A 26,657-nucleotide genomic window follows, 5' to 3' on the forward strand; every position below is an offset into this window, starting at 1 on the left:
GTGGGAGGCTTGGGCCAATGTCAGTCTGTAAAGGGAAGGTGGCTGTGGCTCTGCTCTGGCCATGGCATTTCTGAACACACCCAGCCAGGCTGTCCTTGAGTTGCGTGGGTCCCCAATGCTGAAATAACACATGGAGGCCAAAACTTTCCGAATTCCCTTTTCCTTTATTTCCCTTTTACCTCTCCTCCCTGAAAGTCTGAAAACCAGAGACAGTCTTGGTCTAAACGCTGGCGGACAGTGGGCTCGTCAGAGCGGCCACCATCCCTGCTGCTGTGGCAACGTGCGGGCAAACCCCACAGCGCCGTGACACCCGCCTCGCGTGGGCGGAGGGAGCGGGACGAAACGAACGGGGAAGGACCGTGAAGACAAGCGACATTCGGGGACGGGAGGGTCGGGCCCGTGAGGGAAGGAGGCGTTCCCTCCCACCCCGTCCCTCCCCTCAGCGCGGCCGCCATTTCAGGAGCGCTGAGCGGGCGCGCGGCGCCCCCTGGCGGCCCCGCGGCCGGCCCGGCCCGTCCTGGCGGCCATGAAATCCGTGTTCGTCACCGTGGGCACCACCAGCTTCGACGAGCTGATCGCCGCCGCCGGCTCCCCGCCCGCGCTGAAGGTCAGGCAGCCGAGACACCGGCCCCGGCCCCGGCCCCGGCCTGCCCTCCCGGGGCTGGCGCCTGCGCGCCGCGACCTGCCCCGCCCTCCCTGCCGCGTCCCGGCAGTGGTGCCGGGGTGCCTGAGCGGGCCGCAGCGGTTGGGGGGTTCCGGCGGGGAGAGGCGTGAAGTGTTGGTGGAGGAAGGGGAGGGACGGCGTGTGGCACGGAGTGGGGACGGGAGGGGACAGCGGTACCCGGGCCGGGGTAGTCGGGAGCTGGGCCAGGCCCCACAGTGCCCGAGCTGAGAACACCCCTCATACACCCCCTCTATCTCCGCCTCATCCCTTCACTCCACCCCCGTCACCCCTCCCCATCATCCCCCTCTTCTCCATCCCTGTCTTCATCTCCCACCATCCTCCCCACCCCCGTTATCCCCTCCATTCATCCCTCCCGTTCCCCGCAGGCGCTGCAGAGCTGCGGGTACCAGAAGCTGGTGCTGCAGGTGGGCCGGGGCTCGTTGCCACAGCCCAGCAGCAGCCCGGCCGTGGCGGTGGAAGTGTTCCGCTTCAAGGACTCGCTGGCTGAGGACCTGCAGAGCGCAGACCTGGTCATCAGCCACGCAGGTAGAGCCCCGTCTGCTTCCCGGGGCTCCCGGGCCCTGCTGAGGGAGCTCCGTGGGATGAAGTCTCTCCCGCTCAGCGGTGGGCTGGCTGGGCATGTTGAGGTCCACAGCTAGGGGTGGGTTGTTCAAAGAATCCTGTTTCAGCAGCAAGTAGGAGGGTGTGTCATCTCTCACTGTGTTTTCTGGTTCTCTTGTAGGTGCTGGTAGCTGCCTGGAGACTCTAGAGAAAGGAAAACCACTGATAGTAGTAATAAATGACAAGCTGATGGACAACCATCAGCTTGAGCTGGCCAAACAGCTCCACAAGGATGGCTGTGTCCTCTACTGTAGCTGCAGGTATGCAGCTGCTGTGGCTGTTCTTGCTGGACAAGAATGTTCAGTCCATGTTATGGCAGAACTGAGAATGTAGCAAGGAAATGTACATCCTTCTCTGTAACCTCCATCTGGGTATTAGATTTTCAAGAATGGATAAATTTACACCATGTAGTCATTTACTACACTTAACCAAGCCTTTTGACCATGGCCTCTTCTAATTATTTTTTTCCATTTGAGGGTACATGTATTTAAATTAAAAGAAGAATACTTGGATTCAGGGGGATTCATAAATCAGATGTTATCTGGTTAGTGACTTTAACTACCTCTGTCTTTCAAGTACTTATTCAGGCTACCCTTTTAACTAAACTTCCTGAATCCACCATATCCTCTGACAAGGAGTTTCACAGATCTACTGCCTGTCACTTCAGGAAAAAAAAACAAACTCAACCAACCAACCAACCAACCAACCAACAACACACAAAAAAACCACCACCCCAAAATAAACCACCAAGCAAACAACACACAAAAAAATGCCACCATCACCAAAACCCCCAGCACCTTTTGTTAGAGTTCATCCTGATTCCTGTCAGTTTTGTCTCCTCTCCTGTGCTGACTGTATCTTAGTGTTTTCTCTTATGATTGACTCCACTCTAAAAATAACAGATGACCTCTAAACTGAAAGCAGAGAAAATGTAACTCCCATTACTTAGTCTGCATCTTGTTCCTTTGCCCTGCAAGCAGGATTTCATATGTTTCAGAAGAGCTTTCTGAACAGACTAGGCCTGGCATTCATTTACATTGAGCAAGTTTCTTAAACTCATTATCTTGGTGCTTCTGTCAGCTTTGGAATTTTTATTTCTTTGTGTTGGGCAGTGCCAAGCATTTGAGCCTTATTTGCAGCCTGATAATAGCAAGTAACAGATTGATGTAGCTGTTCTTTCTGGTTCTGTGATCAGGAGAGAACTCTGCCATGTGTTCAGATAGAATGGATTTCCTCATGTGGTTTATGGGGACGAGTCAGATCTTTTTCAGTCTCCCAGCATTGCAACCAGAGAAGATTAAAAAGTTGCAAAGTTGAGCTTTTCTCTGAATGCTGATGGAATTGTGTTCTCAGCAGTGCTGGCTGGGGCCTGCTGCTCTGTGCACTCTTTTCCTTTCCATACATATCCTTATTTATACATATACTTATTTATACTACTATACTTCCATGCTAAAGAATTACGTATGGGTGAAGAGAAAGAAAACTATTTAAAAATTTCCTGTGGGATGGATCGTTCTTTAATTTTTGGTTTTGCTCTGTTTTTACAGCACTCTTGTGGAGACGCTGCAGTCAATGGACTTGTCAGCTTTGAAACCTTTTCCTCCTGGACAGCCAGAAAAGTTTGCTTCATTCTTGGATAAAGTTTTTGGCTTACAATAAACAAAACAGAGAAATAAAAATGTTGGAATAAAATGTCTCATCTCCTACTGTGGCCTTCAACACTAAAGATCCACCAGCTGGGCCAAACCCTCAAAGAAAATGTCACTTAATACTAACTGATATTAAGTGGTTTCCAATTTAGTGCCAAACTCATTCAGCTTTATTTATTTATTCAGCTCTTAAAAGAGCACAATGCTAATAAGGAGGGAGTATAAACTGCCTAGTTTCACAGACAGACATTTATATCATAAAATCTGCATTGGGATGGTAATTCCAGTGATGAGGACAAGCTAAACTACTTCTTTACAGGCATGGCATATGCATAGTGGTCTCTTGACCATTTTTGCCAAGTAGAGGTGGAAATAAATTGTCTTTGTTGATGTTCCTGTGATGTTCTGCAGATGCCTTCAGCTCTTGTTTCATGTGTTTACAGAAGCACTGAAAAGAGAGCTTAAAAGTGAGAGATTTAAGCCTCAAAAGGGAAAAAGGCATGAGCTGCAAACCTGCTGCCAAACTGCCCACAGCTGCCCTGGGTTTGGGTGATTTACCCACAAAGTAAAACAGGAGAGGAATGGGCTTGGCAATACAATCACTCCATTTACATGGTGTTACCTCATCATAAACCATTAGTTTGGACTTCTGCACACCCAGTGTTTCCTATTTAGATTACACATAAGGAAGAAATTCTTCCCTGTGAGGGTGGTGAGGCCCTGGCACAGGGTGCCCAGAGAAGCTGTGGCTGCCCCTGGATCCCTGGAAGTGTCCAAGGCCAGGCTGGATGGGGCTTGGAGCACTCTGGGACAGTGGAAGGTGTCCCTGTCCATGGCAGGGGGTTGAAACTGGATGAACTCCCTGCAAATGCAAGCCATTCTGTGATTCTTTGATGCTGATCAGGGCTTTCCATTTAAAGTTTTTAAATTGACAACTATGTTGATGTTACATCAAATTTTTAAGTAAATATTTTGAAAACCAAAGGGAGTTTAAAATGTTCATGCATGTTCTTAGGTTTCTAATGTGCTAGAATTTTACAAGTTCATAATTGGTGCTAATTGCCCTTCCTACAAGGACATTATTCATTTGGGGGGGATTTTGTTTTATTGTTTAAAACGAGAAAATGAAACTCCTGAATTGGCCCATCTGATGTCTAAGTACAATTTTTATGAGCAAATTAAATGTTCATAAAGGCATTCTAATCAAATCAAGCACAAAGGGCTACAGGTGGAATAAATCAGGCCGCACAGTTGTGCAAGAGTCATTTTTGCCAATCCCCCAAAGTTTGCCCCAAATACTTGATTAGGAGCGACTAAGATTTTTACTCCCTTAATGATTTCTATGGAGCTGATATTTCAAATTCACTGCTAGCAACTTGCCTCCAGCCCAGAAGCGCAGAGGGAATTTTGGATAACCACTGGACTGATGTTCCCGCTGGTTATTTGCAGTCGAGCGATGAAGTTGGAAGGAGCCAGCTTAGCCAAGCCAGGTGCGGGAGGAGACGCTGGGGATGCGCACCCACGCCGGGAGCCGGGCATCCTAAAATGGCCTAGAACAGCCTAAAATGGCCCCGGCGGAGGCAGCTCCAGCGGGATGCGAGGGGCCGGAGCCGGGGGCTGGGGCCGGGCGGTCCCGCAGGTGGGCGCGGTGCCTCATTAGCGGCGCCTCATTAGCGGCGGCCGCGCGCCCAGCGCCTCGCGCCTCGCCCGCGTCTCCGTGCCCGCCTCAGCCGTCCCGGCCGGGAAGATGCACAAAGGCTCCAAAAAGTACTTTGGGCAGAAGTCCTTCAGCGAGGTGGCCATGGACGAGTACCTGGGCAGCCTGGGGCTGTACCGCAAGATGACGGCCAAGGACGCCTCCTGCCTCTTCCGAGCCGTCTCGGAGCAAGTGCGCAGCCGGCCGGGCTGGGGGCAGCCGGGGCGCCTCAGGCCCGGGGTGGGCCGGGGGTGCTCCTGGAGAGCCGCCCGGGTGCTCAGAGCGCGATGCCGGCAGCGGGGAGGAGTGGGGATGGGTGGGAATGTGTGTGGGGATGTGTGTGGGGATGGGTGCGAGCGGCTCCGGGCGCTGGGGCTTCCCTCAGCCCCAGGTGCCCCTGAGCCTCTGCACTGCCTCTTCTTGTGGTGGCGTCAGTCTGTAGAATTTATGCCTAACGCGAGGCTTAAATTAAACTCTGAAATTTTCTCCTTTGTTACCGTTATTTTTCCAGCTGTTTTCATCTCAGATTCATCATGCAGAAGTTAGGAAAGCTTGTGTCTTGTTTATGAGGCAGCACCAGTCTAGGTTTGAATCCGTAAGTACCGTGTGTTGTATATATATAAGCTGAGTACGTGTAGTTGGGAAGTGCTGCGGGAGGGAGTCGGTGGTTTAGCACTGAGAATACGATGCTTTGCCATGCTTGGTGCTTGTAAGAGAAGAGAAATGATAGGATGGTTGTCCCTTACGTTGGGTTGCAGTTGCATAAGTTCTATTTGACTTTGGTTCTGAAGTTTCTGAAAACAAGCAAGGTACTGAAACCCAAGTGAGTAGGGTGAGTTACTTGTATGGTATATGCTCTGGGGAGCAACCATTGCAAAATTTAGTAGTAGGGGGGAAATGTGTAGGATTTTGGAGCAAGAAATGAATATCGAAAGATGGTGGGAAATCCTAGAACAATTACATGAAGTCATGGGGGTTTTGAGGTGGGTTTTTTGGTTGTCTTTGTCTGTAGCAGTTTGTGTGGGTTTGTAGGGTATTGGTGTGGTTTTTTGGGGTGTTTGCTTGTTTTCCTTGTAGTTGTATTTAAGTGCTTCATCTAAACTAGGAGGGACTTGAGTATTACTTGGACTCATGTCTTTAATTTTTTTTGAGGATCTCTTGGTATTCTCACATTGATACCCCAAATCATTCCCGTGTTCCATGTGCCCTGGCCCCTCCAAATCAACAGCTGGTAGCTGTGAAGTAGTGTTTAGGTTTAATTTTAACTTTGCTTTCTAACTGCCTAAGTTTTTATATTTGCTTTCTTCTTTGTTTTGTCAAAAGTATGTGGAAGGCTCATTTGAGAAATACCTAGAACGACTAGGAGATCCAAAGGTGAGCATGATTTAAGACTTATTGAGAGATTTAAATTTGAGGAGACTAGAACAGGAAGGTGCTTAGGTGATGACTTAAAATGTAGTTATTTGAGTTTGTGGGATTTTTTTAGATAGACCCAAATCTTGGTGTCTCATTTACATAAATAATGTGAATAAACTGTACACGTATAAACAATACCAGTTTCAGTGGGGAACTTATGTGGGTGCAAAGGAGCAATCTCTGCAGGCTGGATAGTAAAAGCTTATTAATAATTGTAGGGCTTTCTGGAAAGAAAAAGCAAAATACATGGAGTGTACCTTGCATGAAATTTTTGTCAGGCTTTGCAATGCCCTGCTTCTTTCTTTAGTGTTCAGATACGTGGGTTCAAATTGTTATTTCTTTAGTCTAATCAGTAACCTTGGTAAATGCAGCAGTCTCTGAAACAAATACGGGTTTAAAAAAAATGTATCTTGAGTGATGTGTTGGAGCAGCTCTAGCAGCAACTCAGTCTAACTCATTTTGGTAATTGTTGCCATCCCATGAAGCAGACCCTTTTTACCTCACTCTCCCCCCAAATCTTTATATCTCAACTTTCAGTGCATTGATTGATGAGTTTAGATAGGTATTTTAATTCTACAGAAACCTAGAATACAGTTCTTGATGTTTAGATGCCTCTGCTATCTCATGTAATCTCCTAATCTTGCATAGGAAAGTGCTGGCCAGCTGGAAATGAGTGCTTTATCAATGATATACAAGTAAGTACCTCTTTCTTAAGATTTACTTTGTTTTGCACTTGGTGTGGGGTTTCTGGCCCCAGAACCTTCTATGTGTTTGCCACTGAAATGTGAATGTGTGAAGCGTGATGAGAAATGCTTCCCTACAAAATTTACTTAACTGGCATGTAAATGGTGCCATCACAGCCCCTGATCTAATGGGGATTAAGGGCAGGGTCACTTTCCAGAGATGCTTGTTTGTTATCCTTCTGCTGATGTTTTACTTGAATGTCAGGTGTTTGCTTCTAGTGGCTGAAGGCTGGAAAATGAGGAGAACCAAGGAGCTGTGTGCAGTGGAAACACTGTGTGGTAGTTAGAAGTGACTAAAACTCATGTGGGTGTTCTTGAAAGCTCCAGAAGTGAGGAGTACCTGCCCTACCTGCTGTGTACACACTGATATTTATTTCAGAGGTAACACAGAACTGTGCAGGTGCTGCTGTCTTGCTAAAGATGCTGCTATCTGAAAAAGCAGTCTGGCTCTCCAGTGGTAGAAATTAGAGCCCTCCTTTTGCAGGCTCACTTTGTCCCAATGCTAAAGGAACAAACTGAAGTTCAGCTAGAATTACTAGCTCCCTGCACTGAGGTTCTAGTCCTTTTGCAGGGTGCCTAAACCACTTAGACTGAATTGTCTTAGTGTCTGAGCACCCTTCTGTAAGCATAAGTACTTGACTTAATCTGTGAATAAATATCATGGTCTTTCACAGATAATTTTTATTTTCCCTTCAAGATGGGTTTTCTCACCTGGCCATTTCTTTATTCATTTATCAGGAAAAATGCTTTGCTTGACTTTTTTTTCTGTAAACCAACAGCTCTAAACTGCTCCCTGTAAACTTCTTCATAACACAGTTCTACTGAAAGTCTGCTCTTGCTAGTCTTGTTTTCCCTCTGCTTACCTAGGCGAGACTTCATTGTGTACCGGTACCCTGGGAAGCCACCCACATGTGCTACAGGCAATGACTTTGAAGACAAGGTCAGTAGAAGTGAGGGCACTTTCCTTCTGTTCCCCTGCCAGTCTGTTTTCTTACTTTTCCTGAAGCTGGATGAGGTGTGCAGTTTTTTCCCTGGGAAGGGATGCCTGTAACAAACTGATTGATCTTTGTGACATATAGTTGGTCCCAGTTCAGAATGGGAGCTATTAGAACAGCTTACCTACATCAGAACTACTGCTGGGGGCAAAAGGAAGGTGCATAAAGGACAAATACTCTGTATTACCTTGCATCTGACCCCTCTGGTGTTTTCTGGAGCTGCATAGATGTGGATGAACAATTATGTGGCTATTTCAGGGATGATAGCGATGAAGTTGCTGTGGTGTGGATTGCATGTGGGCTGTTCTATTTGCCAAAGTGGCCAGTCTGCTCTGAATCTGTGCTGCTGCAGCTGTTAATGATCTGTTGATGAGCACTGCTGTCTTCATCTACATGTGCTTCTTTCTTCACCTACACACTTTCCTTGTAGCTTAATTTAATTCCAAAATGAGCTGAGTTTAAAAATCAAACAGCATGGTCTAAACGTGTGCTTGCCCTCCAAGGCTTTCCCACCAGAGCTCTCATTAAGTGTTGGCAGCTGTCTGTCATTACCCTGTGAGTACGGGCAGCAGCTCCTTCTGGTGCTGCTCCTCCTCACCACCAGAGGAGAGCTTGTGTTGGCAGAATGCACACAGCACACAGAATTGAGTCCTGGCATCTCAGCTCCCTCTGGGAGCTGGTTTTCTGGGAAGCATCCTCACTGGCAGTGTGCTGACAGCTGCCTGAGGGCTTCTGCCCGTTGCAGTTGACTGTGGTTGTGTGCCAAGAAGTTTGGTGGGACATGTTTGCATGGTGTGTCAATGCACGTGTTGCAGAAAGCATCTCTTACGCTTCTTAAAAGCAAGGTTTTAAAGGCTGGAGAAGTAAATGCTCTTATAGTCCCTCATAGAGAAGGATGAGATGTGCCTTTGACACTTGGGACAGTGTGGCTTGGGGTGCTGCATTCAATGTGTTGTATTTATTTTACCTTCTGAGCAATTGGTGGTCTTGGAGGTAAGTGGGAAACAAACAGCAGGATGTACGGGTGCTTTTTTTTCTTTGTGTGATACAAAGTTACTTAGAGACTTCACCTAAATTTCTGCTTGGAGCTGATGCTACAGCTTTTTCTTATTTATATTGATAATATTAACCATTTTCTTGATGAGTTGATGTCAACTGTAGAATGAGAGGGTCTCAGATAGAATTTGGGGTTACATCATTCCAGCCTTAAAACCTTCTTTTTTTTTTTTCCATTTTCCCAGATTTTACTGTGTTGTTCCAGTAATGGCCACTATGACTCTGTGTATACAAAACAATTCCAGGAAAATGCTGCTATTTGCCAGGGTAAACTTGAAATCATTTTTCTCTGGAAGGGAATTGTGTGTTTTCATATGTTTAGAGGCAGGGTTTATTTCAGTTTTCAGGGGTGGGGAGAAGAGAGATGGAAGCTCACTTATGGCATATTGTTATGCTTACACTCATTTTTTTAGCTGTTAAGTGGGGTATTGGTCCAAATGGCTTCCAGAGGTCCCTTATTCCCAACTGAGTTACTTTATGATCCTGTCCCTAAATTTGATGTCCCTGCTGCCTTGTAACAGTAGATAATACCTGAAGATATGCCTGCCTTGAAAACTGCAGCAGTTCTTATGTATCTCATATTATCGAGCTTTGTATTGATTTGTTCAGCTGTGTTATATGAGATCCTCTACAAAGATGTGTTTGGCATGGATGAGGAAGAATTAAGGTCTGCAGTTGAGGTGTTTCGAAGTGGATCCAAGAAGAACAGAAACAGTGGTCCTGTAGGAAGTGAGGATGCAAACTTTGGTTGTCTCCATGAAAAAGTGCCCAGAAATTCATCAGAAAAGAGGTAGTATATTGGGGAAGAGGATCTGGCAGGAGGGAAGCAAAAAAACCCCTTCAAAACCTTGCAGAGGACAACTTTTCCAAGTTTCTTTGAATTTTTATGAAATATTAACTCTTTTTTTCCTATGTCATGACACAAACGCAAAGCTCAAGTATATCGTGGGAGAGAGAGTGCTTTCTTTGGAGCTGGGAAGTGTCACATAATTGAATATCCTCTGCTGCAGGCTGTGGTATAGTTGTGTGTTTCTCTAAAACGACAGCTTATTTGTAAGTAAAATTGCTCCTTATTTCATTAGAGCTTTTTTATTAATTTTTTTTTACGAGAGACTTAGTACTCTTCTAAGCCTCCACAGCTTTGAAGGGCTTGAGAGCAGCCTCTGAACGCCTGCAGACAGCATTGGTTTGATGGGACCTGGCACAGAGTGTCTTTTGTACTTGGCAGTGCAAGAACTCAGTGGGATCACCTTCATCCTTTCCTAACACAGGCAGTACCCCTCGTTAGGGGTGGGTGTTGGAACAAGCAAAGGTCATGTTCTTAAAGCTTGGAAAAGGCTTGTCCTGCACTGCATTGCACCTCGCTAGTGTTTAAGGCAAAATGTGCCACTTGATGGCACCATGGTGCTTTTTCAGGTTGTGTGAACAGTTGGTGATACTAACCCTGGCTAGAAATCGTGTGTTGTATCTTTTGTAATCTTATTGTCAATTTTTTAGGCTGGACACCTGGGAGGGCAACGATATGGACAATCCACAGGAAACCAAGTTCAAACAAGGCATTGAAGAACAAAAGGTTTGTCAGTTAGGGGAAAATGCCCTTATGGTTTGCTTTTGGGGTTTTTTTTTCTCTTGTATGATGTTACCCTTGTTAGGACTAAATCCTCTTTACCACTTTCTAAAAATGGGGTTTTGGCAAGGGGGTGGCTTATTTCTTCTGTCTGCTTGTCCTTTTGGTTTTGCCCTTGAGTTTCTCTTAAATTGGAGATGCTCTTTTCCATTCTGAAATTCTCTAGTTCTTCTCTGGCTGATTTTTATTTCCCCCAAAAGATGGAGCTTAGCAGATGTTTCCTGATTTGCTGTTTGTTTTTCCCAGGAGATGGTTTAAATTAGTTCACTTTTGTCTTGACCATAGTATAAATTGCTTCAGAATACTTTTAGAAACTCTACAGAATTAGTTTTCAGATACAATAACTGAAATTCTCACCAACTTTTGAAGCTGTGGCTTCATTGGTCTTGTTAGCTTCCTTTGATTCTTTTTGAGTACAGAACATGCCAAGTGTTACTCTTGAGCCTGTCCCAGTGCTTTCCAGGGTCTGTTTGTGCTCAGCACCTGAGTGCCTGAATCTGTTCTCATACTCTGAGTTTTAGCTTTTAGGGAAATAGAGTGGAAGTGAAAATTTTGGAAAATAGCATCTGTACATTTTAAAATGGTTCACAGATACTGGTAGGATGAGAGGCTCTGCTGAACACATGAAATGCACTTGTTAATGCTCCATTCCAATTCTGTTTTTAGCCTCCAGAAAATCCTCCAAAGATGCCTGTTCCTTATAAAGTGCTAAAGGCACTGGACTCTGCCATCTATCGAAATGTGGAGTTTGATGTTTGGCTGGACAGCAGAAAAGGTATCTTTGGAAAGGGGAAAGCCAAAAAACTCTTCCTGCAGTAGGCTTAGCATTAAATTTATGAATCTGAGTCCTGTCACCTGTTTGTTCACAGCTGAAATGTGAAGGATAGAGGTGAACCCAGCAGATAGCTGTAGGTAGGACATGTTCTTGGTTTCCTGTCTGCCATTCAAAGTACAAAATACCCAGCTTCTGATACTGTATAATGGTACAAGGTTGCTAAAAATCTGATCTCTGCTCCTTATTGACTGTGTACAGGAAGTAGGATTCAAAGCAGAGCACAGAACTCTGTTGCCATTCTGTTATATTGGAAAGCATTCAAATGTGGAGTTTTTTGTTACAGCATGTGTGCAAAGACTTCTTTTTAGAGCACGATTTTGGCCTCAGAATTGTATAATAATGAAGATCTCAAATTTAGCTTTGAGATCTGTCAGAAGAGTTTTTGTCTTGCTTCCTAGCCCTCTTGGGCTTGAGCATTCTGCAGAGATCTCATGGTTCTCATGGCTTGGGAAAGGCTGGCTGCTTTTTGGCTTTCACAATGGCTGATCTGTAAAGCAAGGAGTTTCCAAGAAAGATAAGGTTTTAAGTGATATTTGATGTCTGACCCAAAGTGCTTTGCATGCTGAAGAACTCTAGCATTTTACCACTTCGTAATCAGTAATGAGGATCATTAAAATTCTTGGAACAGAGTGTGGTAACCAATTATCTGTGTAGAATACTGACGTGCAGCGAAGCCAGGCAAGGAACAGAGGTAAAAAAAAGCTGAAATCTAACAGCAAGGAGACTTTAGGCAATGTTAGCTTTTCCTGGATGACATTTCATGTTTGCCAAGTGCCACCAGGACTCTGGCAAGATAAGAGATGTCCAACACTCTTAATTCCAGGATTTGCATTAAATGCAGGATTAACTCTGTACCACCACAGAAGCTGCAGTGTTGGAGTAGTAGTGCTGCTTACTGCATTATTTGGATATTACTGGTCTCATGTGACTTAGACTGGTTATGGTCTATTGTAAGAACATCTAGAGTTACTCCACTGTTACTATGGGGAATGTTCAGGCATGCACAGGAAGTATTAATTCCAGTGGCCTATAAAATCATAGTTGGATGCTGTCATGAAGTACTTGTAGGATATGCAAAGAAAGAACAGTAGTTTAAAGGCTTTTTTTCCCCTTTATTTATTTATTCATTTATTTTTAGAGCTTCAAAAAACTGACTACATGGTGTTTGCTGGGAGACAGTACTATTTAGGAGACAAGTGTCAGGTTAGTACTCAAAGGAGACCCAGTTATGATAAACTGTTAAAACTGCTTTAAATGGACTATGATAAACCATGAAGTCATTTGATTTCATTGAATTTTCTAAGGCTTTTCTCATTCTCTTTCTTGTAGCTATTCTTTTAAATGTAATTGCTTTCTAAAATCTACTTTTAAACTTGGTAGTGTGATAAAAAAGTAGTTTGGGAGTTCAATGTGAACCAGTCATGCACATTCTCGGAGTGTGGAAGTTCCAGGCAGAGCTCAAAATGCAGAGGGGGTGCTTTTGATGTAGTTGTCTTTAGATTTTTGCACTTGGGCTAAGCAACAATTCTGGATAGTCTTATCTTTCTTCAACAGTGAAGTAGCAAAATATTTTTATAAAATAAAAAGGGAAGAGCTATGAAGGGAGGAGTAGAATGATCTTGGACAGGAGATGCTGAAAGGAAGGTCAGTTTTCTTTGTATTCTGATGTCATATGTAGTGAGGATGTATTTTTTTATCACTCTTTAAGGTAGTGCTGATGATTCACTCAGTGACTTGTTTCTCCCTGAGCTGAGCTTTCCTCTTCCTACTTCATCTTCTGTTCTTCTCAAGTTCTTAAGCAGCAGTCTTCCTTGGTACTTATCTTCTGGGCACAGGGAATAAAAATAATTTAGGGAGCAGGTATCTTGCCTCTCAAGTCGCTCACAAGACTGATTTTATTTCTTTTTTTCCTTCCTCCCTGAAGTTAGTACAGTGCTTTTTATTTTGTCTGCAATTTGAAGTAGTGTTTGAGACTCCTGGGCCAACTCAATAACATAGGACTGGCTTAGGAGCAGCCTTTGCTATTAGTGGTTTGTAGACAATATTCTGATGCAGTTTGGGTTTTTTAGAGCTTCCCTTGTTCTCTTTTCAGGTATGTCTGGAACCAGGAGAGAAGTATTACAATGCTCATATCCAAGAAGTTGGACAGGATAGCAACACGTTGACTGTGTTTGTTGAGGAGCTGGCAGAAAAGTAAGCAGTGTGGTGATGACTTCAAGTTTAAACTCTTTCTGGTTGAGGGGTTTGTTTTCCCTCTTGGATTTCTAATGACCTAAAATCATTATTGTAATGCCTTCTGTGAAATCTTGCTGCTCTTACCTCACTGGAATGTAAAAGTGATTTTTGCAGTTTGGGCTTAATTCACAGAGAGCAAATTGCCCTCTGCTGTTGTGTTTCTCTGGAGCTTTTATCTTGTACCCAAGCAACAAAATAATTGGCACTTCTGGTGAGTTCTAACCACTTTCTCCCCCTTGCTGTTCAATCATTCACCTTCCTCCAAAGCTAGGATTGACAACATCCTGCAAAAATTGTGTTGTCCCATGCTTTCAGGTGTACAAAGGAGGCATACAAATGCAGGCAGGGGAGAGAGGCTTGACCTAGGAAGTAAATAGTGTTGAGACTAAAGCCTAGCTTGTCTTTTTTCATTAAACAACTACCAGTAAGGTGTGCTTGGTGCCAGAGAAACAGATGATTTATTTTCACAAGCTATTTTCTTCTGTGTTGGTGTTGCTTCAGCTTATGTTGTTGTGCAGAGTGTCTCCCTGGGGCACTGCTAATGTGGGTGTCCTTCCTGCAGGCACACAGTTCCTTTGGCAAACTTAAAGCCAGTGACAAAAGTGGCTCCTGTCCTTGCTTGGAATATGGCTCACAACAGAAGAGGAGGAGCCTATCAGAAAGTCACAGGTGGACACTTCTCAGGAATAGGTTTGTACAAGGCTTCCAGAAGCATTCCTTCCCTGGGGAACTAGGGGAGGTGCTCATGATAGTTGTAACTGTAGCAGTCTTTGGATATTGGAAGTGGCTTAATTCACCCTGTGATATAAAACTTGGTCACCACGGGGGTTTGGTGTAAAGTTACCTTTCAGAGAGAGATGAATTTGCCTTTGCAAAAGAGCAAATCCATTGAAATACAGAGCAAATTTGGTATTGCTCAAAATTGCCCAGGACAAATTTGCCACTTGAGAACCATATAAAAAAAGGCATGTCAGTGAACTGGAGAGCTTGTCTGATCTGGCATTAGCAGAGATGCATGGACAGACCAGGGCTTCTCTAACCAATTAAATATGGGTTCTATTTAATTTGGAGGAGGAGTTGTGAGGTTTTTACTTTATAAATAAATGCAGCCTGCATAGGGAGACTTTAGCACTGAATTTGATCAGCTGAAGCTGGGAAGGTACTCCCATGTCAGATGCTTGTGTTCTCATCATGTAGAATGCCTGATTGAGCCTTCTAAAGAAAGGTCTGTAGCTTCCATACTTAAAATGGAATAGGCCACTGCCTTTCTTTTCTATGGGTGCAAATACTGAGTCTTCTCCTCATCATTTGAGACCGTAGCTCAGGTTGAAGGTGTAAATCTCTCTTTCCTTAATGGAAACTGCAGAAATGGATATGAAAACACGGAAGAGGATGCTCAAGAAAGTCCGTGGGAAGGAAGTGTTCATGGCTGTGGCTTACAGCAGGGGACAGCCAGTGCTGCCACCCCGGCTGCAGCACAGTGCTCCCTCAGCACGCTTCCCTGCCCTCCACTGCTCCCAGGGAGGTGCAAACATGGCACTCTACAAACCCTATCACCAGCAGAACCCTCCCAGACACCACCGTGACTCCGGCATGCCGAGGTAGGAAGCTCTGAAAACTTGAGTTGGCCACTTGTTTTCTGTTCACTCTGATTAGGAGAGAGTTTGTGCTGTTTAGGTAAAACTACAGCTGGGAGGCACTTCCTGATAATTGCAGGAAGTGCAAATACCCTTTAAACCCAGGGGATCTGCCTGATTTGTAAGCAGGCACAATATGCTTGGCCCTCAAACAGCATTCTACCCCAGCCCAGGATGGAAAGGCTGTCAGAGCCATGGCAGCTTCTCCTGCACTCCTGGTGAACAACAACAAACCTCTTGTACCAAACATTGCTCTACCAGGCCTTGGGGGGAGGATGGTGGGGCATGAATTGTCTCTGCACCACAGTGTGAAACAGAAGGTTTCTTGTGGCTCTGCAGAAGGAACTTGAGTTAAAATTGAGCAGACAAACGCAGGTGAAATTGCAGGTGGTGGTGATTCTTCACCTCCTCTCTCGTTCCTAAAGCTCCTGCAGCCGCAGCCGCCGCCAGCTGCAGTGTGTGAACAAGGAGTGCCAGTACGGGTTTGTGGCAGGGGCTGCAGAGGAGCCTCGAGGGCCAGAAGAAACTGCAACTTTCTGTGAAATTGAAGGAGATGATGACTCTGCTTTTGCTACTGTGCCTGTAAGTTATGAACAAAGGGTAAGCTGAAGCCTCTCAAAGTGAGAGGAGGAGAGGAAAACTGTCCAAACGCACAGCAATTCCTTGCCTAAATTCACAGCAGCTTTTTCTGGTTTTCTTGGACTAAGGTTTTACAGTGAATGCATTTTTGAGAATGGAAGACTGAAATTAGTCTAGCTCCTGGAAAACCTGCTTAAAAACTTCAGTTTTTCTAGATATTCCCCATCTTTCTTTGTATCCTCAGTAGCAACACTTGTTTTCTTTTTAGCATTTTCTTTTTAGCATATTTTCATGAAAATAGTTTCTCCTTTCTATTGCAGTTGGAAAACAAAATCTTTTCCTCCTGTGCATATCTTGTCTATCTCTAAATATTGTGGGAGAAAGCTTTTCACTTGTTTGCCACACTGTAATTTATCATTTGGGCAGCAAGATTCAGAAACTGGGTAGTGATAGCCTGGATTTTTTCCTCCAAATTTGTAGTTGTGATATTTTGGATTAACATGTTGTTCCTGCCAGTTTCTTCTGCTACAGAAACAGGAAAAAATTATAAACCTAGACTTTTCTTAAAGCAGTCTTTTTGTTGAGTTGTAGATAAAGTGGCAGTGTACTCTTTAAAATGCTTTTTTTTTTTTTTTTCACTTGTAGTTTAAACCTAGTCCAAAGCTGGGTATGCTAAAAAAAAAAAAAAATCAATTTATACTTAGGTATCTGAATAGGAAAACAGATTGTTTGAATTTTTTTGCTGTGTCGAAGCAGTGAACTTAACTAGTGTTAGTCTTGTATTTAAGTGAGGCAGAGGGAATGTGCTTAGGGGCTGTTTCAGCACCAGTCATTTTTTTCTTTCCCTGATGTACTAGATCTATAATCTTTGCTCTGATTTTTCCTCAAAGAGTGCCAAGGAATAAGGACATATTATCCTGCAATTTCTTTTTTCCAACATGAAATCAATACAGCTCACTGGCTTTTTCTCCCCCTTGCTAGACTTGCCTGCAGCTCCTAATGAATAGGTTTTCATGTTCATTCAGTGACTTTGTTATTGTCAATGCCAAAGCTTTTTCTCTATCTCTTCCTTGTCTTGTTCAGTAAGGAATATGACATTTCCTGGAGAAAGATGCATCTCACAGAGGACTCTGCCATGCTGCTAGAAGCCTGGTGGGAGAATCTTCTGACTTACCACCTCTGCATCAACCTTGGAAATCTTTCAAGCCTCTCTGAGCACTTTATTGATCTTGTAGTCATCAAAGTCTTCTGAGGAGAGTTTTGAGTGTCACCTTAGCTATCACAAAAGAGTGAATCAACTTTTTCCTCAAGCAATCCTGTATTCCTCCTTCAGAGAACTGATCTTAAACTGGGGTGCAGCTAAAGACTGACTTCAGTGCAAAGACAAAGGACATGTAAAACACTGAAGGAGTGCTCTGGGCAACCCTGGGGTGTGCTGCTCTCTGAAATAGTCAGGGTTGCACATGTGGGTCAGCCTAGTGCAGACAGTGGTGTCTGTGCCAGCAGCCAACTTTTGGTTCCCCTAGCTGTGGCTAAGAGTAACCTTTTCTCCACAATAATCAGTGTTTGCATGAACTGGTCTGCTGCTGGTATGGGGGAATGCTCCAGAATGAGGAATGCACTAATACTTGTCTGGGATCTGCTCCCTCCTTTGCAGCTGTGTTAGAGCTTGGGATAAAGCAGGCTGAGATCTGGGAGGGAGCAACTTGACTGCATAGCATAGGACAGTGGTAGATCTTCAAGAATAAAAAGTGTGGAAGGCAGAATAAAAGGAAAAGGAAACAAGCGTTTGTTGCATTGGAATGGACACACAGATGATGCTTCTAGTAAGCTTTGGTTGCAGCAAGCTGGGTCTGCCAGCCTGTTTCTGTGTGTCTGTCTCCATAGAGCATGGAAAGGTTTTAAATTATTTCTAAATGCGTGCTTCTGCCTTTGCTTTTCAGAGCCAGAGTAATCCTGCTCCCATTGTCCATGGTCCGGGGGGGTTTTGGGTAGCAAGGAGAAGTCCAAACTCCCTTCCATCTAACAAGCAGACCCTGAGTACTTTAGAGGAGGAGGAAGCAGCAAGTGAAAATGGTGAGTTCTTAAAGGATTAATAGGCAAAAAAAAAATTTAAGAGATTGTCAGTGTGCTTTTCATTGTCAAAAGTAGGTTACTTCCATCTCCTAGAGGAGAAACAAAGTGAGATGATACTGAAAGCAGGTTATTAATGGTGAACTGGAATGTAATTACAGTAACTCCAGCTTTAAGCTTTTTTGCCCTTTTTTTTCCCCCCCCCCAAATTAAAACTTCCTGTTCTCTCTCCATTGTAGGGCAATTTCATGAGGAATATATTTATGCACCTCCAGGTAAGTAGAAGTTTAGTCTTCACTGATAAACATTTGGTGAATGTTACAAACTCAATTATGACCTCTTTATAAGTTTCTTAAGGATTAGATTTAATGCAGCTCTGCACCTTAATTTTGCCTATGCCCTCCAGATCCCAACTGTGAGACTGCAACAGTATTTAGTTCAGCAGAACCTACAGCAAGCTTGGTAAGTTTTACTCAGTCTGTTCAGACTTGAGATCCTTGAGGTGTATGGCATTCCTCATGGAAACTGTCCTTGGATGCATAGTAGGCCAGAGACTTAATAAAAGAAAGGAATGCTTATTTCATTTATACATTCACTCTCCTTTTCCTCCCTGAATGGTGGTTTTTATCTGAGTCTGCAAGTACTGTCTGGATTGCACTAGATACATTAATGATTTTCCACATTTCCCTCTGCAAAGAGAGAGTGTGTATTTGACTGCTGTTTACTTTTCTTTCTCTGCTCCAGACAGCACTTGCTTTTATCAGGCCACCCTTCAGGTTGTATTCCAGTTAATCTTAATCTTTCTCTGTGGAACTGGAGAGAACTCAATCTGTGGTAGAATTTACCTTGGAATTTTTTTTATTTCTTTAAATTTAGAAACTAAATCTTTAGTCACCTGCTGCTCCACAGTGGAGCAGTCCTGATCACACCAGAATAAAACTGTGTTTAGTTGAGCTACAAAAGGCACTCTGGGTGTATAGTCCATTTTTTTTTTTTTTTTTAAATTATATAAGGGTGTGTTATGTGTGCCTTGTGGCTTCTTTGCCACTTAAATGGACCCTGCTTTGCTTTGGAATCCCTTCAGGAAGAAGGGCCAGTCTTTGTGTCACCTCGAGATGAAGTGGTTTCCTACAGCTATCCACAGAAGGTAGTGTCTGGTACTCTGAGTTGTATGTCACACTTCCTTTTTGTGGTGGCCCTGTGGAGAGGTGACCACTCCGCTTGGACTGTGTCCATTTGTGGGGACCCCTCACAGCCTCTGGCAGCAGAGAATACAATTCCCTGCAAGTACAAGCAAAACAGAAGATGCCTTGCAGGTGTCTGCAACACTAAGCTGGTATTTTCAAGCCAATTTTCAGAGAGTTTGGATAGTTAGTGCCTTTACAGCTAGGATTTACAAAATGCATTTAATGTGAAGTGAGAATTTTTGACGTATGTGGTATTTTCATAGTCTGTGTCAAAGCCAGTTGCAGAGGCAGACTGCTGAATATTCTTGACTCTTTTCCAGATGTTGGTGAACTCTGCAACAGTTTCTACCTCCACAGATGTTTATAGTGCTCCAGCTACAGGTCTCTCTTCAAATTCTGCTGCCTCCACTCCAGCCAGTGTCATAACAGCAGCTCCCCCACAAACAGCAGTTCAGCCTGTCATAGTATCTCCCTATTCTGTGGGGAGGCCAGGTAGAGTGTACAGACTGCAGCTGTGGACTTGGATTTCCCAAGTTTTCAGTTACATTTTCCCCTCCCTTCCTCCCTCCCCATCCAAAACAAGTGTTAAAAGGCTTTAAAAAGTGTCACTTGCTTTGGTTTAAACTTACTTAGCTGCAACTTGGCTGCTGACTTCTTGTTTCGAAGGGGCTGTTGTCCCTGAATTTTTATGGGAATTGGAGGTGTCTGCTTTGGGTTCCCCCCCTTGCCTCCTTTAATTATTAATGCCGAGTGTTTGCTAGAAAATTCTTTTGAGAAGGCATATGTTCAGTGCAGCTCCCTTCACCTCCCCTTTTCTACAGCTAATTTTCCTCTTGAGCTGAGGGAGTAAAGCCTCTAGAGCACGGTCTCTTCCAGAAGAGTCACTGGGTGTGGCATTTCAGGTTCTGGTTCATTTTTGTGACCCTTGGTTCCTTCTGTGCATGGAGATCAGGTTTGTGGGTAGACACAGGCTGCAGTTGCCACCTTAGGTGCTGTACCTGCTTTGCTGTTGGAAAATGGCTGTTATGAAAAAATTGTTCTCCTTCTTGCAAAGAGCACTTCTCCTGTCTTCTGTAACTTCTCATTTAGCATCTAAAAAGTCTCTGCCTTCCATTCTGCTCAGTTCTGTCTCACTTTTCTTATCTCTTTTTTTTTTTTCTGCTCTGCATGAGAGTTTAGTCAGCATGGTTCTCAGCTGTCTGCTCACTGGTGCCAACCTGCTGCTGTGTTAGAGGTGTGGGCCACCTAAATGAATATTGAACAGTTGTCTGTCCAAAAAATTTTTGTCCTGACATGTCTTGAACCTTCCCTTATTTTTGTGGGCTTACTGTCACACTTCTGAGGACATGAAGTGATTAGTCTGTTCTCTGTTGTTCTCTTACATAACTATCTGTCCTAGAAGTCTGGCCTGCCTTCTAATATGAAGACATGATTGAAAAATACTTGGTTTTTTTCTTCTAACTGGGATATACAGCTTGCAGATAGAAATGTAGTTATGGCTTGAGAGATTGAAACTCTCAATTGAAATTGAACTTCCCATCTAGTTTTAAAATTTCTTCTGGACACCTTTCAAAGTGGTTGCTAAACAGAATTTTGTCAGAGCCTGTATTTAGGGGCACTGAGGTGTCAAAGTACATGCTAAATTGTGTAACTTAGCACCTTACTCATTTGACATACCATGGCAAAGTTGATGTTTGGGTGACATTTGTTTCCTTCCAATTGTAGCAGTTTCTTCGGTGTCATTCCCAATTTATTCAGCTCCTCTTCCCCCAGTGAGTGAGGTGGGAGAAGCTGGTGCCGTTCTTCCAGCTTACTCTTGTGATCCCAGTGGCAGTGATCTGCCTCGAGGTAATGATGGTTTGTGCTTTTATTCCTGCTGCTCTCCAGCACACTTCTGACTTGTGTTCTCCTTGGAAGCTTAACAGAACACCAAGTGACAATACATAGTGAGAAAAAATGGTTCTTTGCAACTCGCAGGGAGTGAGAAATATTATAGATATTCATGCTAAAACATTTTCACTCCCAGTTTTGAACAGAACGTTTGTATCTGACTCAAATATGTGATTATTGCAGCTCTAGACAGCACCCTAAATAAGTGAAAGCCCAGGGAGAAGGTAAAGTCATCTTGTTCCTTGGGTGTGTAGCTTTGCCACACAGTGCCATCAGCTGGGACAGTGTTCAAGGTCCACGTCAGCTGTTCAGCAGTAAGAGTGCAGAGACCAAGCCTGCTGCTTTCACAGGCATTGCTGCCATGCTCTGCAGTTCCTCTGCTGTCTTGCCTGTGCCCTCACATCCAAGATCTGTTAATTTTGGCTGTTCTCTTTCCTCTTCCCTGCTGTGGTACCATCTCTCTGACTGTTGCCATGCACACACGGAGTTCCTGCTTTCCAGCTTTAGTTGAATGCCCTTAACTTTCCCCACTTGGGAGAATGGGGTGTTAAGTGTGCTGACAAGAATCTGGAGTGGATGTGGATTAATAACCTCTCCAGACCCTGCCTGGGGCTCTTCAGCTGAGTCAGTCCATATCATATGGGCCATGTCCTTCTTGGCACAGACTAGGAATTTCAAAGGTTGCTAGTTAATAAGGAATTGCATGGAACATTTGTTACAGTGCTGGAGTATAATCTATATGGCCTTTATGTTAAGAAACCCATAAGGTTTTGGAGTGTAGGGCAGGGGCAAGTACATGGGTGTGCTTGATCTGGAGTTCTGTGTGCTTTGCTGAAGACATCAGGCCTGGTATAGATGGGAGAGCAGGACTTGTCAACAGACTGAAGCCCTGGACCTGGGAGGAAATCCTGATGTGGGCTCCAGCATTATTTGTTGTATCTGCATTTGTTCCAGTTTTAATAGCATCTTGTATCTTGTTTTAATGGCATTTAGGACTTGTGAAGTGTGTTTATTAACACAGTGACCTCAGGTGTCCTGCCCTTGCCTGGTGCCTTGTATTTGAAGGAGCTGTTGATAAAATCCTGCTTGAAATTACTGTGATCTAGAAACACTGTGTTCAGTACTGGCCAGAGCTTCCCATGAGCACCAGTAAAAACTATCAGGATATGAGATTTTTATCAAGAGTCAACATGATCTTTATATTTTCGTATCAGGATGGGCAACTTTTTTTGGCTTAGCTGTTGCTTCATAAGGTTGTCACGTTTTACTGAAGATGGACTTGATTTCCAGACATCTAAAAGAGGAATATAAACAAAAACTGGTCTCCTACTGTACTGGCTTTCTGTTCCAGCATTCCACAGACGTCAGTATTTCCAGTACCAGTTTGTCACTTCTGTCTCCCAGCAGTTCTTTTGTACTGTTATTGCTGCTATGGAAGCAGCTGTTTCATTCAGCTCTTATGCTTGCTTTGCATAGATTTGCATAAACAATTGAAGAACAAAATTGGATTTTTAAAAAAAACGCCAACTTTTTCCAGATGTAGATGGAATTACAGCTTGATACTAAAAAGTTTGCGTAAGCCTTTGGGTTATTTTTAACTATTTTACTGACTGTGGGCAGTGTCACAGTCAGACCATCAACACTTGCAGGACTAAGCAAGGAAGGGCCTGTGTGCATTTCCTAAAACAGCTGCATGGGTTGTTGCCCTGATAGATGGTGCTGAAAGGTAAAAGAATTGAGAAATGGCAGCAGTGCCAGAGGAACAAATCCTCGTGCATTTTAAGGCTGGGGTTTGCTTTGCTGGTGCTTTTGCCTTCCTGCAGCAGAACACAACACAAAGTGCCATAGACAGCAGGGCTGGGAAGGTGTGGGAGATGGGTGGACAGGGAAGCACTGTGGAGCCAAGGCCTGGTTTAGGGGAGGGTGGGTATTTGTGAAGATGGAATATGGTAACTCTGGAGGCGTTGCTAAGTTGAATCCCTTAGTGGTTCCTTTTGAGTTGTCTCCCTGCTTTCCCTTAGCTTTAGTACAGCTGGGAGCTCGAAGTCTGTGCTGTGGCATAGGTCACTTGCTCTTCCTGAGCCTTTGAAGCAAATCTCTATTGGCATCTAAGAAATCAATTTTTCTCATGCACAGTTCCAGAACTGCATCCTGGGATTAAATACACACTCTATTTTTATTTTTTTTCTTTTGCCCTTTCAGTGGGTCAACTTTAAAGGTTTAAAGCTGTTTCACAGTTTTTGGATAGTTGGAAATCTGTTTCAAAACAGTTCAAAACCCTGTTGCTTTTGGAGAGAGGTTTCAAAGTTCCTTCACACACCTGGGACTGTTTCTCAGCATATCATTTACTTGGCTGGGGACAAATGGTTCAGTAGAGGGAAGACAGAAGTAAAAAAAGACTCTGTAAGAAAGCTGGGAACTGAGTACCCTTGTGAGGAAGGAATATACTCCTTATTCCTGCCTCCATTGAGCTTGGTATAACAGTTGGAGGGCTCCAGAATTAGGCAAGAGGGTCTTAAGGATTGCTCTGTGTTATGTCCTAGTTGCTTAGAGAGTGGAGACTTGAAAAAAACCTGAGTCGTCGCTTGAGTAATCGAGATGAATAAACTAAAATTAAAGCTAATGTCATTAAATTAAATACTAAGTTGGTCAGACAAATGCCCTACCATTGCACAAATATCTAACTGGATTTAGTTAAAAAGATAAACTAGTTTAATGACTGATATTCAAGATACATCCTTTACACTTGAAATTTCAAAGAAAAAGTAGTGGTGAAATACTGTCATTCATTAAGTTATTCTAACTTAAAATAAAATGTTCTTACTGTGTGTAAGTTGCTTTTGCTTCTTGGTTTATATTCCTCTGCTCTTTAATGTCATATTCTTTAATTTCAGATACAAAGGTCTTGCGGTATTATTTTAATATGGGATTACAAGTAAGTGCTTTTAAAATGAGTATAGCAAATTGCCTGTAAGAACTGCTGCGTTTCTTGACAAATGTACTGATGTATTCAGAACTTCCAAGTGTTTTAAATGTGCATTATGTGCACTGGACTACTAATATGGGTAGACTTTCTTGGTGGAGATTAAAGCATGACTCAGGGAAGTGAAGTTCTAACTCAAAATGTGAAGTACACCATCATAATTGTTTTACTGTGGGTTGTGGTGGTGGTTTTTCAGTTTTACTTTTGGTTTTTTGCCTTTTTTGGAGTTCTTTTTTTTTTTTTGATGGTGGATAAATATTCTTTCTATGAAGAAAAGGGGAAGAACCTGAGCCGTTCTTGAGAGAACTTGTATACTTAGATAAGACATCAAAGACCACTTAGAGATGTGTGGATGGAGTCTCCTAGGACTTGTGCAGCTGAGCTGAGATGGGTTAGCACCATTTCTCTGTGTTCTGGAAACCTGCTCTGCTGAAGAGTTCTCTGTAGCAGTAGTCAAGTGCAGCTTCAGTGCTGCTGCTCAGGGAAGTAAAAAAAGCATTGTGAGCTCCTTCAACTGAAGAAATAGGAAAAATCTGACTATGATAGTTAATAAGTGGGAATCTTCTTTCTCTGTAAAGACTTTTGACACAACAGCAGTGTGGCTGTTGCTGCAGGTATTGCAGTATCTTTCCTGGTAGGCTGTAGTGGTTTCATGGGGGGTTTTGTTTGTTTATTTGTCTTAAAGGGCTAGGAAGGAAAAAAATGCATTTCTTCTAAGTTTAGATCAGAAAGTAGCAGTGATTTGGAGGGCTGGAGAGTATGAGGCTGTTATGCATGACTGTTTTTCCCTTTCCTCCAAGTATTGCCATCAGAGCTGTTGGCCTTCCATGATGTACGTGCAGCCAGTGCTGCCTCCATCTCCAGTAGAAGTTTACCCAGCGTATGCTGAGCCAGCTCCTGTCCTGGATCAGTCTGTGCCTCAGCTCTTCCCTGATGCTGGGCAAACTGAAGTCCACCAGGTTCCCTTGGAGGCATCAGCAAATGGTTTGTATTTGAGTAATGCTGTGTTCATGCTCACGAAAGCCTGCATTAGAAGGCCATCAGTGCGGCTGAAGTGTGTGAATGTGCTTTTTGCTCTTTTTTTTTTTTTAAGGTAACTTCCAAAACACAGAGCCTCCACCCCTGTCCTATGGGCCAGTGTATTACCCAGTGGTGTCAGACCCCTTCAGCCAGCAGCCTCTGCCTGGCTTTGACTCTGTGGTTCCTGCCTATCGCTACATTGGTACCTGGCATCCAATAAATCCTCCCCATGGAAATTCCCCACCAGTGGCGAAGGCTGGGAGTTCAGGAGCACCGCCCCAGGTTGGCTACGTGGCCTCCCCTAGCCCTGCACCTCCTGATGCACCTCAGGGAATGTAAATCTGGGAGCTGGAGGCTCCCTTTTGGGTTCTCATTTCTTGTTTGCCAGCTCTTGTTAATATTGTTTTGTAAATTTATCCTCTCTGAGAGGGTTGAGTCAGTTGATCAAACTATGTTCAAATTTCACGTTTCTCTTCAGGTTTATGCTACTGATCGGTGACAAGATGTTGCTTTAGTTGATTAGGAAAAGCGTAGGAGAAAAGTACTGTAGTGCAGGGAACAGCTTGGATGTGAGTACAGGAAGTATGGGAAAAAACGTGCTGGCACTAAAGGCGTGTTGTGTATCTCTGAGGGCTTGCACTGAACACTGAAACACCTGGTTTGTGCTGAAGCACTGAATCAGGCTGCCATTACAACTCAGATAAACACCGGGCACAGGGTCGTTTAGAGGGGGATAATAATGTTGAAAATAAGTAGACTTTCTCAGATTTCGCAAAACAAAGCTGCTTTGCCTCTAGTGGTCACATATTTGTAATAGCTGTGTATTTCTTCTGTCTGACTTCATAGTGCTTAGGTTTCGTGGCTCTGCAAAGTGTAAGAATAATGTTTTGATCTGTTGTATATTGTTGTATATTTGTGAGATTTGTTTTGTGAAAGCTGTTGCACATATGGTGGTGGTTAATTTGCACTGACGGCACGAAATAAAAGCATTGAACACATGAACATTGAGTGGTCATTTATCACTGGCAGGTAATGTTCCTGACAATTGGTTATCCCGCAGCCTGGACTGAAGAAATGCAGTTGTGTGGGACAAGGCTGTTCCAGCTTTCTGTGAGGAAGTAGCAAAAGCTTTCAGCATGAAAAGGGAAGTGGAGTAATTCCTGGTAACTGTACCTTTTCCCCTCTAAATTCAGGCACAACGTGCTTGGTCCTCAAATAGCATTTTACACAAAATTTAAATCAACTCTATTGGCCCATTCTACTGTTCAGTGATTTTCTAAAAATCATTTTTCCTTTGTGTATAGCTAGGTGGTGGTGAAAAAGATATTAACTGCAGAACTGGGAGGGGAAAATATTGTATTTCCTTTGGTATCCAGTTTAAGTAACCCTGGAAGCAAAAACAGTAGAGAAAAGTGGCTTGTTACATTTTTGACTTAAATTCATGTAGCACTGTTGGTGTTGATAATGTAACTCTGTAATGGGAGGGCAGGCTGCAAGCTCAGCTTTAAGTTTGTCTCCTCCAATTTTTAATTGCTGTACATTTAATTTGGCAATTTAATAATGGCTTTTCAAGATGGAGCAGCCAGGTAAAAAGTCAAAGCAAGATGAAAATGATCCCTGAATAGCTAATTTGATTTTGAGCTGCTGTGCTGTTTTTAAAACAAAACATTTACACAAAATTGTTTATGAAGTAACAGGTGGCCTTTGTGTTCCTGCTTCTGGAGGAGCACTTGACTTGCACAGATTTTCTT

The 26,657-nt window shown here is 43.6% G+C and overlaps 1 protein-coding gene across 1 annotated transcript; it reads left to right on the plus strand.

Moving 5' to 3' along the window:
* The first annotated feature begins 407 nt into the window (after positions 1–407).
* On the plus strand, positions 408–25,908 carry ALG13 (ALG13 UDP-N-acetylglucosaminyltransferase subunit). Its single transcript, XM_032124247.1, has 27 exons — positions 408–607; positions 1,051–1,210; positions 1,407–1,545; positions 2,833–2,938; positions 4,595–4,822; positions 5,142–5,225; positions 5,954–6,004; positions 6,695–6,741; positions 7,657–7,729; positions 9,026–9,107; positions 9,450–9,630; positions 10,338–10,413; positions 11,134–11,242; positions 12,441–12,505; positions 13,395–13,495; positions 14,100–14,227; positions 14,904–15,138; positions 15,600–15,756; positions 17,697–17,829; positions 18,066–18,101; positions 18,233–18,288; positions 18,911–18,973; positions 19,334–19,505; positions 20,739–20,861; positions 23,798–23,838; positions 24,687–24,870; positions 24,980–25,908. The coding sequence occupies exons 1-27, from the start codon at positions 527–529 to the stop codon at positions 25,243–25,245; spliced, it is 3,177 nt and encodes a 1,058-aa protein (XP_031980138.1). The 5' UTR covers positions 408–526; the 3' UTR covers positions 25,246–25,908.
* Positions 25,909–26,657: the final 749 nt, after the last annotated feature.

This window comes from Corvus moneduloides, chromosome 14 (genome assembly GCF_009650955.1).
Source record: "Corvus moneduloides isolate bCorMon1 chromosome 14, bCorMon1.pri, whole genome shotgun sequence".
NCBI lineage: Eukaryota > Metazoa > Chordata > Aves > Passeriformes > Corvidae > Corvus > Corvus moneduloides.

Excerpts from the sequence above, each read along its gene's own strand:
- ALG13 (XM_032124247.1), top strand. The coding sequence starts at position 527 with ATGAAATCCGTGTTCGTCACCGTGGGCACCACCAGCTTCGACGAGCTG. Across the intron at positions 608-1,050 it reads GCTCCCCGCCCGCGCTGAAG|GCGCTGCAGAGCTGCGGGTA; the intron begins GTCAGGCAGCCG and ends CGTTCCCCGCAG. Across the intron at positions 2,939-4,594 it reads TGGATAAAGTTTTTGGCTTA|CGGCGCCTCATTAGCGGCGG; the intron begins CAATAAACAAAA and ends GTGCCTCATTAG.